Consider the following 16,595-nt stretch of genomic DNA (forward strand, 5'->3'; position numbering starts at 1 on the left):
GTGTATTATCAATGCCATCGTAGACAGGAGTGTATTATCAATGCCATTGTCAGATACAGTTATGTAGTTTTTAGACTTTTATTTTTGTCTTTTAGTCATTGAAAATCCTTAGAAGTTGGGAAGCTGGGCATGTGACACAAGTCTTTAATCCCAGCACTTGCAGGGCAGGGGCAGGTGAATCTCTGTGAGTCTGAGGCGAGCTTGATGTAAAGAGCAAGTTTCAGGACTTCCAAGGCTACATAGGGCGACCCCGTCTCAAAAAACCAAGCTAGAAAACCCTTAGAAACTTTAAGGCTCTGTCTTTCTGATGTTTGTGAAAAACTCCCTAAAACTATACAGTCTGATGGAAGCCATTTTTCTTTTAAAGTGAAAGCTCTGTAGAAATACCACACTTGCCGCTCCAAGTGTTTAGAGCGCTGCATTTGACTCTGTACTCCATCTTTGAATTGCTGTAGGAAACTGGGAGAACTCATGGGCTGGGTAAGTGGGTGGCTTTGGGTGGTGATGAGAAGAATTGCAGTTGACCTTTAACCTTGTGAGGTTTTTTTGGGGGGGTGGGTGGGTGTTGATTTTTTAAGACAGGGTTTCTCTGTGTAGCCCTGGCTGTCCCGGAACTCTCTGTAGACCAGACTGGCCTCCAACTCATAGAAATCCACCGGCCTGTACCTCCCAGGAACTGGGATTAAAGACATATGTCACCGCTGCCTGGCCCACTTATGTGTTTTTTAAGTCTAGCATTTGTGTTATTATCTATTTAGTTAAAACAGGGGTTTGGAACAGTTTTACTTTGAACAAGTAACTTGCTTCTGGAATTCCACTACCACCCAGCTCCCGGCTAGTCTTTGTAGCTTATGTGTTCTGGTGCATAATAAGGAAGGAAGGAAGAAATAACATTGTATAGATGTATGAAATTCTCAAAGAATAAATAAAACTATATTTTAAAGCAAGATAAAGATAGCTTTTGAAAACTCATTATTTCATTTGCCAAAAGGAGGTTTGAATCTTCTTTGAAGGCCCCTGGGGAGAATTTAGCGTAGAGCTAAGTATCAGGGACGCTTACGTTAGGTTACAAATCTGTAAACTTTCTCTCTTTCGGAAATTAGAACTTTGTATCACATCTAGGACAATCTTGAATCCAAATGTGTCATAGAAATGTAGGCGCTTTCGGGTCTCCAGGGGACGGTAGGGTTTGGTCAGATCGCGAGCCCTTACTCTGCCTTACGTTTGCCGTCCTGTGTAGTTCACAGCTGTGAGTCTGTCTGACACTCGAGTGTGGCCAAGTGCATAGGACAAGAGTCAGAGTAATATAGTCCTCTTCTCTGTGATACGGCTTGGCATCGTGAGTCCTTGGTCACTTAGGAATTGAATGTGTCAATGATTGACAAGTTTTTTGATTGATATATTAATAAAGCATGGGCCTAATTTCTACAAATAAACGACTATTGAGTCCTTCTAGTGCTTTCAAGAGGAGCCTAAGCTTCCTACCTTTGAAATAACACTGAACCTGCATCTTCTGAGTCTAGGAAAAAGAATTGAAAGCATACAAAAAGCCCTAGAGGTGGCTTTCTCAGAGGCGGCCTGGAGGCAGCCATCTGTCATTCTGCTGGATGACCTGGACCTCATTGCTGGACTGCCACGTGTCCCAGAGCAGGAACACAGCCCTGAAGCAGTGCAGAGCCAGCGGCTAGCACATGGTAATGGTCCCCTGCTGGGGTGGGAGCTTTTTCATTTTAATGGTAAATCTATTTTTACATTGTTAATTAGTTTTATTTATTACTTGTCCATTTGTTGGGGGTGGCTCCCAAAATGCCTGTGTGTACATAAGGAGGTCAGAGGACAGTTCCCAGGGGTCTCTTCTCTCCTTCCACAGCGTGGGTCCTGGAGATTGACCTAAGATTGCCAGGCTTGGTGGCACATGGCTTTACCTGCTGAGCCATCTCGACAGCCCTAAACCTTCCATTTTGAGGGAATAAGGTATATGCTTATTGTGTGTTCCTTTGAGTGCCCGGTGGGCTTCTTCAGCTCTGTAGTAGGAAATGGCAGAGCAAAAGCAGGGACATCCCCTGACTTGGTGACTGGCCTCGCTCTACTTCCTTTCTGGAAGCTGCTCCATTACAGACTTCCTCTGACTTCTGTCTCATTGGCAGCCACTGGTTGTATACTTGTTGGTAGTCAGCCTTTTCAACGTCCAGGAAGGAAAGGAAGCAATCTCAGTGCAGAGTAGTGGTAACAATGGTGGTTGCTGTGCTGGGTGCCGTTTCTGGGAGAGGGTGCGCCTTGAGAATTCAGGCGGGTAGCCCCTGCTGTTATAAGTCAGTACATGGAAAGTGACAGAGGTGAGTATTTGGGCCAGGTTAACCAACTAGAAGGTGGCAAGATGCACTGTCCTAGAGGAATGTGCAGTGTGGCATGTGAGCATCTAACCCAAAGAGAGAGTGCGGTGGGCTACAGGAACGCCCGGACGGCTTCCAGGATGCTGCTGACTGAACCGAGTTTTAATGCAAAGGCGAAATCAACAGCAGCAAAAGACGTACAGTTCACAGGGAAAGGCGCTGAGGCGCAAGAGATTATATGACTGTGCCGCTGGTTGTAGCTTACCGTGTGAAGACAGACGTGTGAGGAGGGAGGGCTGCAAGGATTGAGCGTAATGCCTCGTTGTTCTAGAGAGCTGATGTCAACACAAACGATAGCCGGAGTAACTGCAGTTAGATTAACTAGAGCTGATCTCAAGGGAAGGCTGTGGCTCTCTGGATCAGGGCTCAGAGATATATTACTGATGTTTATTTCAGTTCTGATCTCCTCAGACAAGCTTTGCTAAGCCTTGGATAGAAAGACAGTATTCAGGAAGTGTTAGAAACACGGACTGTTCTACTAATAACCATGATAGCATGGACATTTACCATCCTTCCAGAATGTTTACTTCTAGAATGTCTTTCTATTTTTGATTCATTTACTTTATAAGATCCAGGAGTACTGAACCTCAGTAGACATGTTCAAGGTTTACAGGACCTCCTACACTTGTGCTTGATTCAGAATCAGCGACTGGGTTTTAAGCATGGTGGAGCTGTTCCATCTTATAGCTCTATATTAGGTTATTAGCATTTTAATGAATATGCAGGTTTAAATGTTCATTTTTTTTCCTGAGTGTTATGCTATTTTACTTCATTCTAGCTTTGAAAGATATGATCAAAGAGTTTGTTTCCATGGGAAGCTTGGTGGCACTCGTCGCCACGAGCCAGCTCCAGCATTCTCTGCACCCATCCCTTGTGTCTGCTCAAGGAGTCCACATGTTTCAGTGTGTCCAGCACCTTCAGCCTCCCAATCAGGTAATTCACTACTTAGCACATTATATTCTTTTTCTTAGAAACTGCTTTTATTTTAGTAGTTACTGCTTCTAGGGGATTGTGCAGATATTTAAGAGCAACATGTACAATTTAAGAGCACAGATTCTAATTTATAATCATCTAAAACATTATGTACTTGCTAAGGAAATGGCTTTCTTAGAGTTAGTATTTTTTCTAAATGAGGATGAAATGAGAATTAGACATCTTTTAACAATTTGGTGAAGCACCCCTGCCCACTTGGGGACCTTATGCGCACCAAGCACTTAGTGACCAGGAGCAGGAGGAAGTATCCTTAGGCCGGTAAGCACACTGGAGACATGGAAGAATTTTGTTTAAGATCCTTGCCTAGTTCTGCCTTAACTATTTAGACTCTTTGCCCTTTAACTGTTATTGAAAAAGTATTGCCTGTTAATCTGTGTCACAGAGGCTTGGTGATAAAGAGCTTGCCTAGTATGTGTAAGGGCCCTGGGTTCAGTACTCAGCACCAAAAAAAGAACAGAAATGAAATGAAATGACAGTGATGTTGGCTATCTTATTAAGGCCACTACTGCTGTGATGAAGCACCATGACCTAAAGCAGCTTGAGGAGGAAAGGGTTAATCTCACTCAGTTCCACACAGTTCATCCTCAAAAGTAGTGAGGGCAGGAACTCAAGCAGGCCCGGGACCTGCAGGCAGGAGCTGATGCAGAGGCCGTGGAGGGCTGCTGCTTATTGGCTTGTTCTCATGGCTTGCTCACGGCAGCTCGGCCTGCTTTCTTATACAACCAGGACCACTAGTCCAGGGATGGCACCACCCAGAATGGGCTGGGTCCTCCCACATCAATCAGTAACTAAGGAAATGCCCTCCAGGCTTGCCACAGCTTGATTTCTATGGAGGCGTTTTCTTGACTGAGACCCCTTCCTCTCCGATGGCCCTAGCTTGTACAAAGTTGACATAAAACTGTTCTTCACTTTGGTTATTGATTATGTTTTTAGAAATGTTACAGGAACAAAAACAAAACCCAAAAACACCTGTTAATAATCAGCGTTACTTAAAATACTCCTTTTTGGAGAAAGAAATGGCAATCTTGTATCAGTGTCGTCTTTTGAAAATTTACTGAGAAATGTTTGAGGTCTAATTTTCTACAAGACACAAAAATAGGATCATGGAAGAAGCAAAGTGCTTGTTTGTGATTTTGAAGGAAAAGACTGGACCCAACGGTAAATATCTAAGTTACTGTTAGCTCTGGCTTGAACAACTCCGATGCTCTTCATCTCGCAGCGCCTGAGCGGACATCCTCAGGTGCTGGGGTGGGGGCAGCTAAGCACTGCTTATGCTGGGAGTGGACAGGATGGCCTGCCAGAGTGTGCCATGGAGTGTGCGTGCCTAGAAGACTATGCAGTCCCAGTTTGTATAAGTGCATTCTAGGATGTTCACATGTGATGAAGTTGCCTGGTGAGGCTTTTCTCTGATTATATTCCCATTGCTAAGTGACATATAACTTGTGTAATACCCTCAAGAAATTAATAATCTGAAATTTGTGGTTTTTTCTTAAGGAACAGAGATGTGAAATTCTGCATAGTGTTGTGAAAACTAAACTGGGCTGTGATATAAGCAAGTCCCCTGACTTGGACCTGCAGTGCATAGCTAAAGAGACGGAAGCGTTTGTAGCTCGTGACTTTACAGTTCTTGTGGACCGAGCCATACACTCTTCTCTCTCGCGCCAGCATAGCTCCACCAGGGAAGGTATGTGTACAAACTCTGGACTTCTTTCTGTTGTGGGAATAGAGTCAGAACAGAACAAGAATTACATACATTCAGCTTCATATGATATTTGTGTAGAAATCTGCATTTCCAGCCAATATGACAGCATATTTTAAAATGAATTGGTCTTGGAGGTGCAGGCCTTTAATCCCACCCCTCAGGAGGCAGAGGCAGGCGGGTCTCTTTGAGTTTGAGGCTAGCTAGGCCTTCCTAGTGACATCTTATCTCAAATTTTGGGGAAAAAAAGGCGCTTTCATTTATTTTTAAACAGAATTGACTTTAACAACATCAGACTTCCAAAAGGCTCTCCGTGGATTTCTTCCTGCTTCTCTGCGAAATGTCAACTTGCATAAACCTAGAGACCTGGGCTGGGACAAGATTGGTGGGTTACATGAAGTTCGGCAGATCCTCATGGATACTATCCAGTTACCAGCCAAGGTAAGATAAAACACAGGACACACGTGAACAGAGGACTGATGGCCAGAAGAAACCCGCAGCCATTGGCGTGGGCTTTATTTGTTAGCTCATCCAATTTCCATTTGATTGACAAGTATTTATCAAATTACCAAACAAAACAGGATTTTGATATTTTCTTGGTCTGTAAATGTATATCTATTTTGGCATGAATATCTTTATTTTGCGTAAGTCTCTCAGATTTGCTGAAATTTCAACAGAAGCAGATAGGAACAGTATAAGATACAGAGAGCCCCCGGGTTCACAGGACAGGGGATTATGTAGACTTTTGGACTCTGGGAACTAGTCCTAAAAAGGCAGAGTTGACAAGTAGCATGAAGTAGGTCGAGGGAAGATAAAGGCTGCAGGTAGAGTCTAGGGCATAGTGTGTTGAATCAGGAAGACTGAGAAATAAGAGCAGTGGTGTGAGATCCAGGAGTCATGCAAAGTAAAGGAATGATGAAGGATTTTGGGTTCTGTGTGATGGATGGCAACTCCTGTTGTCAGGGCCTGGGATGTGTGGAGTCCAGCACAGAACCATAGATTTATACTGATGGGAGGAGAAATTGGCATAGAATTCCTAGCCAGCAATATCATGACCTCAAATGCTAAGTTTGGGTACCAGCATTAATACCCAAATATATGGAGACCGTGAGCTTAGCTGCGGACCATGAGGCCTCCCCAGTTAGTATGAATGTAGAAGCAAGGTTGAATTTTCATCACTAGATGGACCACAGTCAGCAAGGGTACTGCTGATTGTAGCTGATATTTAGTTAATGTCAGATGGGATGTTGTGCTCTGGGCAGCTGATTATTTAGAATGAGTTGTTCAGCAGGGAGAGGCATGACCGTCTATCTCCATGGCTTGTGCTTCCTCTGATCTCTTCGATGCGGTACTTGAATGTATCAGTTATCACAGTCAACCATGCACGTGTTGCTGTGCTTGTTGGAAGGCTGGGCATTTGGCTGCTTTCCTAACAGTACTTTTTATCACACCTTAAAAAGGAAGACTGGTTTATCTACAGCTCAGTGGTTGCACCTTGCCTGGCTTTATTACCAACAAAACAAAAGAGAAAATCAGTGAGGCAGGAGGACGTTCTGATGCCCTGACAGACGCCGTCTTTGTGCACATGCATTCCATGGCCTCCATTAATTATTCCCAATAGGAATTTCCTTTTGTGCTGCTGTGTTCTTGTTAATAAGGGAGGTGGCGGTTATTACCATCCAAATACTTTACACAATACTGTGTTTGTGCAGGTTTGTTTTTTTTTAACCATACTTTTACTATTTTTCAGTACCCAGAATTATTTGCAAACTTACCCATACGACAGAGGATGGGAATACTGCTTTATGGTCCTCCAGGGACAGGAAAAACTTTACTTGCTGGGGTAGTTGCAAGAGAGAGTGGAATGAATTTTATTAGTATTAAGGTATGTGTGCATCTGCCTTCCTTCCTTGTCTTTGTAACTGAGGGAAACTTAGGTAACACCCAGTCAGCCACTGGGAAGTGGAGAGTTCGTTGGCACTGTAGTGCCCTCACAGGGCTCTGGGCCTTCTCCCTCCTCTTCTCAGCGCTCTATCCTATTCCCATGTCCTCTCATCCCTTAGCAGCCATTGACCTTTCCCGTGTCTATGGGTTTTGTATGCGAGGAATCAGGTAGCATGTGTCGCTCTGCGTCTGGCTGCTTCCACTCAGCATGCTTCATGTTGTCGTATGCGTTCATTCCTTCCTCCCTTTCCTGGCAGACTGGCATTCCATTGCTTACCTGTGCCACATTTTGCTTAGACATTCTTTGTCACTGGTAACATGTGGGTTGTTTCACCATTAGGCTTTAATGCATGTATTTGAACCTCAAATTGTTTATTCTGTGTGTAAGTGTATGTGTGTGGACACTCAGGTGCCACAGCGAGCATGCCATGGGACGACCTGTGGGACTTGGTTCTTTCATGAACAATGTGGTTCCACAGACAGAATTCAAGTTGCCAGGCTTTGTGGCAGGTGCCTGCACCCCCCGAGCTACTGCCACAGTATTCTACCATTAGGCTTTTATGGATAATGTTGTTATAAATATCCATGTACACGTTTTCTGTAGACATATGTTCTCATTTCTTTTGTTCTGTAATGAGTAGAATCACTGGGTCTTAGGGTAATTACTGCTTATCTTCCTCAGGACCCACTAACACCCCCACCCCCACCCTAGTCCTTGCCAGTTCCAGTCATTTTTCTCAGTTGTGGGTTATCTCCTATTTGGAAAGCTGGGAGGGAAGAATGAGCATTTATTGGTTTATAGCTGCTAGGAATGGGCGCTGATCCACCTCTCTTTCTGAATGGTTTTTATGTTCTTGTTTAAGGCAAATCACCATCACTGTGAATAGAGTTTATGTAAATATTAAGAGAAAAAGCAAAGTGTATTTAAGGGAGAAGAGACGCACAGGAGTAAAGGCCAGTTTTATGGTCCCCTGCTGGCTGCCCTTCACCCTTCCTGCTGCGCAAGGTCTAACATGTTCTTAGGTAGACAGCAAACACAACCGCTAATAGTGGAAAGAGCCGGTAAACAGACACCTGGCATAAAGGCATGACAGGGAAAACGCAATAAGGGGGCATGGGGTAGCTGGGGTGGTCACAGTGCTGTCAGGCAAAGCTCTTCAGAAGAGGGACACTTTGACAAAGATGGAAAGAAAATAAAGCCATGGGCCATGAGAACATCTGTGACAATGTTGCAGGCAAAGGAAGCCAAGGGCAGGGAACAGTTGTGACACTTACCCTAGTGCAGTTCACTTGTAAGATACAAGTAAGAGACATCCACTCAATCCTACCTTAGAAGTTCTGTGTTTTATTATGCTTAATCAAAAGCCAAGGCTCTGTTTGTTTCTAATTAACCTCATCTCTCCTCTGATTTTATTTTGCCCTCTAGGGACCAGAGTTACTCAGCAAATATATTGGCGCCAGTGAGCAAGCTGTCCGAGATGTTTTCATCAGGTGGCTTTCATGAGTGTTGGAAGTAACTGACTGTTATCACTTACTAATCATGGCTTTGGCCTTATTTTTTGAAAAACAGTATTTAAAACCTATGGTTTATGTGAATTATTAACAAATTAAAGGACAAGGATTTTATTTCAGCAAATACTACCAAGAATAGACTCTTCAATGTTAAATGCTGGAGATCACTTTATATTTACAATAGGAATATTCCTGAAAGTAGAATCCTAAGTAGTTGTTCAAAGAAAGGTCAGAGTAGATCTCTCTCTTTAGAGACAAACTCTCTCACTATGGGACAGGCGAGCCTTGAGCTCCCGGGTCTCCTGCCTCAGCCTCCCAACTGCTGGGACTGTAAGTATACATCATCACACTTTGCTTTCAAGTTAGATTCTTACATGAAGCAAATAATTATTCCTCATACACGCCTTATGGCTTTAAGTTTTAAGCTCTTGTTTTCCCTGCTCCTAATTAGCTCTTAGAAATCAATATGCCAGTTATCCAGTTCCAATAATGCTCGTATTACTGAGTGTACATAACATTAATATACAAGATAATACTTAAAGTTGAAATAATTATTCAAGGGTAACAGAATTATGGTAATTTTTTAAAGTTAAAATTTACTTTGTAATATTCTTGTCAACATTTTACTATATATGGTAAATATAAGAATATTATTTATATATTTGTAAAAAAATAAGGTAAAGGTTTATATTAGTATCTACTATGCAATTTAAGAAATAGAGCCTCAGCCGGGCGTGGTGGCGCACGCCTTTAATCCCAGCACTCGGGAGGCAGAGGCAGGCGGATTTCTGAGTTCGAGGCCAGCCTGGTCTACAGAGTGAGTTCCAGGACAGTCAGGGCTACACAGAGAAACCCTGTCTCAAAAAACCAAAAAGAGAGTGGGGGAGAGGGAGAGAGAGGGAGGGGAGAGAGAGAGAGAGAGAGAGAGAGAGAGAGAGAGAGAGAAAGTCGCAAAGAGGGGTTATTATTAAAGTCCATGACTACATATTGACAAAAGGCTAAATTAAAAAAGAAACATAATTTAGTTTAATGGGTTTTAGTCCAGAAATTATATATCTAATAATGGGGAGTTTTTTCAGAGTGTTCCTATGAAAAAATGCAAAAATACTGACTTTAATGCTTGAACAGGCTGAAGAATTAAACAGGCATTCTCAGAAGCAGAAGCCAGTGAGCACACATAAATATGGCCACCTGGGGAGGAGGGTGGCTCAGGGGCTCAGAGCTTACTACAGTTCCAGAGAACCTGGCTTCGGTTCTCAGCACCCACCCAAGGCTGCTCACAAATGCCTTTAACTCCAGCTCCCAGGGATCTGACATTCTCTTCCAGCATCTGAGGATACATGCACACACACTGCACACACTGCACGCACACACACACACACACACACACATAAATTAAAAATACAAATCTTTTTAAAATGGCTACCCATGATAAGAACCTATTATCTAAGATTTGGGTTTTAGTCTCTTACTTATCCACAGGTATAAATCTCTAAACAAATATTTTAAACTCTCAAGAGTCAGTTTAGACAGGAAGGTGGGAGGCAAATATATACAAATACATTGTATATTTGGAATTATTAGAGAAATAATAATATAAAATAAGTAGCACTATTATGAAAAAAAAACTCAGTTTTACTTGAAATAGCCAGAAAATAAGGATAATTGCATGTAATTTGCTTATGTACACACAGATTGTTATGTTATATAATTTGTGTGTGTGTGTGTGTGTGTGTGTGTGTGTGAGGACTCTGGAGCCCTGATAAAACACAGGATTTCCCCCTCTCAGAGCACAGGCTGCAAAGCCCTGCATTCTTTTCTTTGATGAGTTTGAATCCATCGCTCCTCGAAGAGGCCATGACAACACAGGGGTTACAGACCGAGTAGTCAACCAGTTGCTGACACAGTTAGACGGAGTAGAAGGCTTACAGGGTAAATCACTGTTCACACAAAAACACACTATAAAAGGAGTTACTGCATCGTCACGCTAAAAGTGTTTTCCCTCCAGGAGTCTACGTGCTGGCTGCTACTAGTCGCCCTGACTTGATCGACCCCGCCCTGTTGCGGCCTGGCAGACTGGATAGATGTGTGTACTGCCCTCCTCCAGATCAGGTGACAAAACCCTGGAGCATCCAGAGATGCTCTCCTCCAGCAGATGCCACACCCTCCGCTTGTGAGCTTCACTTGGGTCATGTGGTAGCAATTGTCCTAAGATAGCTTTGTCCTAGAAGACAGCTTTGAAGCTCATTGGTGGTGGTGGTGGTGGTGGTGGTGGTGCAGCAGGCCTTTAACCCCAGCAGTCAGGAGGCAAGGGTAGGGAGATCTCTGTGGATTAGAGGCCAGCCTGGTCTACAGAGCGAGCTCTAGGACAGCCAAGGCTACACAGTGAAACCTTCAAAAAACAAACAAAAAAGAAGACAGCTTTGCAAGCAAAGGCTTTGTTCACTGTTTGCTCAAAGCATAAATGATCCTGAGTCAGATGCGGCACCTTCACTGCACTCCTGTTCCAGGAATGGCTGTGTTGATCTATACGAGCAAGTCAGGAAACCTAAAAACTGTCCTCTGAGATCCTTATCTTGTTAGAAGCCTCCAGGTCACAAGCAAGCAAGTGGGCCAGTGAGCGTGTGGCCAGGTCACACGGAGAAAGGTGTTCAACTCTTCTTGTCTCACTCTACCAATCCTTGCTCCCAAATGTAGAAAGTAATAAATGAATGAAGGAGAATGGCCAAAAAGTCCAAGTCTATAGGCCATGTGCACTTGTTTCTTAATGTTTCTCCTGTGCTGGCACACATGTCCAAGTCTAGGAAATAGCCACAGGACATGTATTCACATTGAATAGTTACAAATGCTGGCTTTGGGGTTTAAGAAATAGAGAAATAGGAATGTGCTTTCATTTTAATCCCAGGTTTGGAGATGTGGGGCCGCGTCAGATTGTTACAGCAGCTATGATTTGCCTTGTGCTCTAGCAGGGGCATGCTTTTGCCAGCTGCAGAGTTTCTGCAGTTGTGTGATGTTTGGAATTCTGGAGACTTTTCAGAGGGTAAATAAATGTTAGGGCCCCCAAAAATTTGGTTGTTGTGGGTTGTTGGTTACAGTTTGTTAAATAGTCGTGTGCAAAGAAGAAGAAATTAACTATCCTGACGGCAAAGATTAAACTTGCCCTGAGGAATTTGGTGCCCCTAAGCAGGAAGTCACCCCCCTTCCCCTCTACCCTTTGTCCTCTTATCTAGTGTTAGAGGGTTGACAGGGTGGAGAAAGGTGGAAGAAAAACCCCACAAAGTAGCAAAGGCTACACCTGTGTCTCCTCTTAGGGATCCCAGTCTAAGAAAGATGATACCCTCCTAGCACGGACTGCTCGGGAAGCTTAGCGTGATAGACATGTCAGTTCATGAAAAAAGTCTTAGTAGTCACAATTTACACAGCAATTATTGTGTGTGTGTGTTTAGTAAATTAGTTTTTCTTCCTTCAGGTGTCTCGTCTTGAGATTTTAACTGTCCTCAGCAAGTCTCTAGCTCTGGCAGACGACGTGGACCTTCAGCACGTGGCGGCAGTGACTGACTCCTTCACTGGAGCGGATCTGAAAGCTCTGCTGTATAATGCTCAGCTGGAGGCCTTGCAGGGACGGCTGCTGCCCAGTGGGCTCCACGTGAGTTGCCTGTTAGGCCATTAGGACGGTCACTCAGGGAAAGAGCACTTTACTGCCAGACTGTGTAGAAACTCTAATTTGCCTAAAATTGGAATGTGGGATTTGCAGAGAATTCTCATGATTATTATATTTGGTATCTGTTTCCCTAACACTACCTTAATATTAACAAACTATTTGATATTAGAAAGATTATTTAGAGTGAAGTAGTAAGAATTCATATAAATGGAAGAATGACTAAGGTTTTCAGCTCTTCTGTGCTTGTAACTGTATTATCTGTGGCAGCCTCCTGTGATGACATGGGATCTCTCTCATCCCCATCATTCCTCAGCAGGCTTACTCCCTGATACAAGGTCTTTATTTATCTTTAATTTTCTATATCCCAGTCCTAGAATCAGCATTTTCTCTAACGATGGCAATTTATTTTTATTGCAGTAATTTACATTATAGACTTTGCCTATATTTTCTAAGAAGTTTTTCTGTATATTTACCTCCACCAATTTTAGTTGGAAATTTCTTCAGGTCATAAATTTCTTAACTAGTTCCAAGTGTATGGGGAGGACCCAGGAATGCACATGTTCACAGTGCACAATGCACTCCTCAAGCCCCCTCCCTTCCTGAGACAGTCTCTCACGAGTCTGACCTTGGGTGGGCTTGCTGGCCAGGGAGCATCTAGGTTCTGCCTGTCTCAGCACCAGCACTGTGATGCCCAGCCCACTCCCTGTGCCCAGGTTATTATATGTGTTCTGGGGACTAACTCAGCCTCATGCTCGCACAGCACTTATCCCCAGGGCCCCAGGGGCAAGTTTTGCTATTTTAGCAAGCCATTGTCACAGCTACTTATTTCTGTTCTTTATGGTACTAGGAATTGAATTAGGACCTAACATAAGCTAGATAAACTCTGTACAACTAAGCTACACTCCTAGCCCTGAGACTTCCTATAGGGTAAAGTGGCAAAAGGAAGGCTGGAGCCAAGGAACGCCACAAAGTTAGATCACGCAACATATAGGGCAAGAGGTTTATTGGGAGAAGGGGGAAGAAGGGAAGGCCGACTTGGAGTGGGGACATGAGAGAGAAAGACAGACAGAATGAGCTAGGTGATGGGGAACAAGAGGGAAGGATATATATATATCCTTCCTATATATATGGTGGCCAGGGCCTTTTTATGTGCTGAACCTGGCCTTGGTAGGTGATGATATAAGCTGCTGCAGCTGCATGAAGCCAATTTACAAATTTCGTCTTTTTCAATCCCTAATTCGTATGAAATGCTTTACAGTTTTACAGTGTACACACACACACACACACACACACACACACACACACACACACGCTAATATATCTTCACAGTAAAAACAAAAATGAGTGAAAGGCAGAGATGAAGAAATAAAACCTCAATTCTAAGTTCTAGTTTTGTTACCATTGGGAGAGTCAGTGGGTTTTCTTCATCTTAACTTTCCTTTGTGGTAATAGTTACATTTGTATTGTGTGAGGCTGGGAACGGAGCTCAGCTGGTACAGTGCCCAGCACGCACAAAGCTTTGGATTCATCCCTCAGCACCAGGTAAATCAGCCATGCTGGTGTGCACCTGAAATTCTAATCATAATACCAAGGTCCTCCTAAACTATATGGCAAATGTAGGGCTGGTGTGGGCTACATGAAATTTTGTCTCATAAAGACGTTTTTTATTGCGTACCTCAATCCATAGAAGATTAAGAGCTTTAGAAGCACGAACTCCCGGTGCCACTTTATGGAGTGATGTCTGCTGCGATTTCTAGTTCTGGAGTATTTAAGTCTTCCGACTGGCACTCTTTCTGTGTAATTTAGGATGGTGGCTCCAGCTCTGACAGTGACCTGAGTCTGTCCTCAATGGTCTTCCTTAACCACAGCAGTGGTTCCGATGACTCGGCTGGAGATGGAGAATGTGGCTTAGAGCAATCCCTGGTTTCTCTAGAGATGTCTGAGATCCTTCCAGACGAATCAAAATTCAATATGTACCGGCTCTACTTTGGAAGCTCGTATGAATCAGAACTTGGAAATGGAACCTCTTCTGACTTGGTACCTTCTGCACTTGTTGCCGTGTGGCTCAGATCCATAAAGATATGTGTTGATGTGATATTGGACTGGGGCTCATCTCCTAACCTGCCCCACATAGTCTTCCTGGTTGGCTTGTCTGCAATAAAAGTAGTCTTGTTTTTTAAAATTATGCCAATTAGTCATTTTTAGTTTATGTTAAACATTTATATCAGGAGCCAGGAGCAAGGGGGTTGGTTCCATAGGGACCCAGTGTGGCTCCCTCTTGTGGTCACTCGGGAGTTTCTCTCCGGGTGAGTGATTTTAAACCCTTTTTACTGTGAGATCTATTTAATAATAAATGTAAACCTTATTGTCATGAATGCTTCTGGATATTAGGAAATTTGCTGCAATAATATCTACAATTCATAAGAAACAAAAATGATGCCAATTCGTGACTCTCTGGAAACCCTGAAAAGAGCACCATCTATCACCAAGGGAACGAATGAGTTAGGTTAACTGAGGGCATCCTCATCGTTTTCTCTTTAGTTAATGTGTGCCCACTCAGATTAATAGTGACTTACTCTTTTTAATATGTAACATTTTTACACACATGGTTACTTTTGTATATTTGTTTTTAATAATTCATGTTTCTAAAAATATAAGAATATCTACTTTTCCAAGAAGGTCTTAAATTTTTTTATAAATTTAATTGCTTTCTATTCTTTAACTTCTCTCTAGAAATACCTGGGAACATTAGCATAACTGTTTTCTACAAACTAGAGAAAGGGGCTAGGGAGGCCCCGACAGATGCACGAGCTGAGCTCTGATTCCCAGGATCTGTGCATAGCTGGGCACAGTGACAAGTATCTGTAATTCCAGCGTGGACAGGCGTGCATGTGTGTGCATTCACACACGTACAGACATATGCACTTACACAGAAAATGATGAGTAAGGCTCATGCTGAACCTGTCCTTGCCATCAATGTAATATTACAAGAAAATAAATGTTTATGTTATGGGTGGTAGTTTGTTTTGCTCTGGAGATCTTACACCACAGGTATCAGTGAACCTTGGTTTACAGAATATTGTCTTTTAAACTTGCTTAACTTCAGTGAATTAAAATATGAACTTACCTAAGGTTATTGCTTGAGAGCTATGACCCTGAGAGTCTGGCTGTATTCCTACCAAGTAGACCAAGGGGCACCAAGCACTTTGAATTTGGAAGGGAAAGTGGGAGGGACTATGGCAGGAGAGGGAGGTCAGGAAGTGAGATGGATTTGATAAAAATACACATATGCATGTGCGAAATTCTCAAGCAATGGATTTTAAAAAGGAAACAAAGTTTTCATTTCTTATCTGCAGTGAGCATGACTCTGTCTCCCTCTCTTCTCTTCCATCTCTTTCTTTGGTCTTTACCCATCATGCAGAGCTCACACTGTCTGTCTGCACCAAGCTCCGTGACTCAAGATTTACCTGCAGCTCCTGGGAAAGACCCGTTATTTACCCAACATCCTGTGTTCAGGACACCTTCCCAAGAAGGCTGCCAAGACCTTACACAGGAGCAGAGAGATCAGCTGAGGGCAGAGATCAGCATCATCAAAGGCAGATACCGGAGCCAAAGTGGAGTATGGCCTTTTCCCTTCTTCTTAGACAAGTTGCTTTTCCTTGTTTGACATGTGTTTCTTTGCATTTTAATTGTTTATTTACAAGCCAAGTGCTGAAGCACAGGGACTCTGCCCACTGACGGTCCTTGTTCCATGACTGTCTCATGAGAAAGAGAATGTATGCTTCTCAGGAAAGAACTTGACAAGAAATAACACAGGGACTGCCACTTTATCTCTTGAATTCCTAAGTTAACATCTGCTTAATCTGCTTTGTATTTAAGGAGGATGAATCCCTTAACCAGCCTGGACCAATCAAAACTAGTTTTGCTATTAGCCAGGCACATTTAATGACTGCACTTGCCCACACAAGACCATCTATTAGTGAAGAAGAAGGGAAGGAATTTGCTGAGCTGTAAGTAACCTTAAGAAACACATTGTTCATTTCAGTTCTGAAGTGTTTACATTGTTTCGTTTTGTTTTCTTTTTAAAATTAGAAGCTAATTTAAAAATATATATGGTTAAACTGGGATTGTAAATGAGCAACAGAGCATCTGCCTGGGAAATGTGAGACCCTGTATTATCCCATAAAATACCATAATACCAAAAAAGGAATTGTAATATGCACTTAGACTTTCCTTAACTAATCTGCTAGATTATATGAGTTATATTATAGTGAACTAATTTTAGAAAATGAAGAAATAGGGCAATGAATAATGGTCTAAATTAATTCTAATTATTTACTTTGTAAGATTTACTAAAAACACCCTGGTTTTAGCTGAGCGTGGCGGTGCACCC

The 16,595-nt window shown here is 42.9% G+C and overlaps 1 protein-coding gene across 1 annotated transcript in view; it reads left to right on the top strand.

The window, feature by feature from the left end:
• Pex1 (peroxisomal biogenesis factor 1) overlaps positions 1-16,595 on the top strand; it is a 37,847-nt gene that overhangs the window by 19,985 nt on the left and 1,267 nt on the right. The window contains exons 12-23 of the mRNA XM_021190243.2: positions 1,524-1,694; positions 3,172-3,326; positions 4,881-5,070; positions 5,360-5,526; positions 6,836-6,970; positions 8,456-8,520; positions 10,331-10,473; positions 10,550-10,653; positions 12,011-12,187; positions 14,009-14,239; positions 15,624-15,821; positions 16,082-16,212. Of these exons, the coding sequence (XP_021045902.1) occupies positions 1,524-1,694; positions 3,172-3,326; positions 4,881-5,070; positions 5,360-5,526; positions 6,836-6,970; positions 8,456-8,520; positions 10,331-10,473; positions 10,550-10,653; positions 12,011-12,187; positions 14,009-14,239; positions 15,624-15,821; positions 16,082-16,212 (1,867 nt within the window). The remainder of the gene's footprint in view (positions 1-1,523; positions 1,695-3,171; positions 3,327-4,880; positions 5,071-5,359; positions 5,527-6,835; positions 6,971-8,455; positions 8,521-10,330; positions 10,474-10,549; positions 10,654-12,010; positions 12,188-14,008; positions 14,240-15,623; positions 15,822-16,081; positions 16,213-16,595) is intronic.

The sequence above is a fragment of the Mus pahari genome, chromosome 2 (assembly GCF_900095145.1).
Source record: "Mus pahari chromosome 2, PAHARI_EIJ_v1.1, whole genome shotgun sequence".
Taxonomy (NCBI): domain Eukaryota; kingdom Metazoa; phylum Chordata; class Mammalia; order Rodentia; family Muridae; genus Mus; species Mus pahari.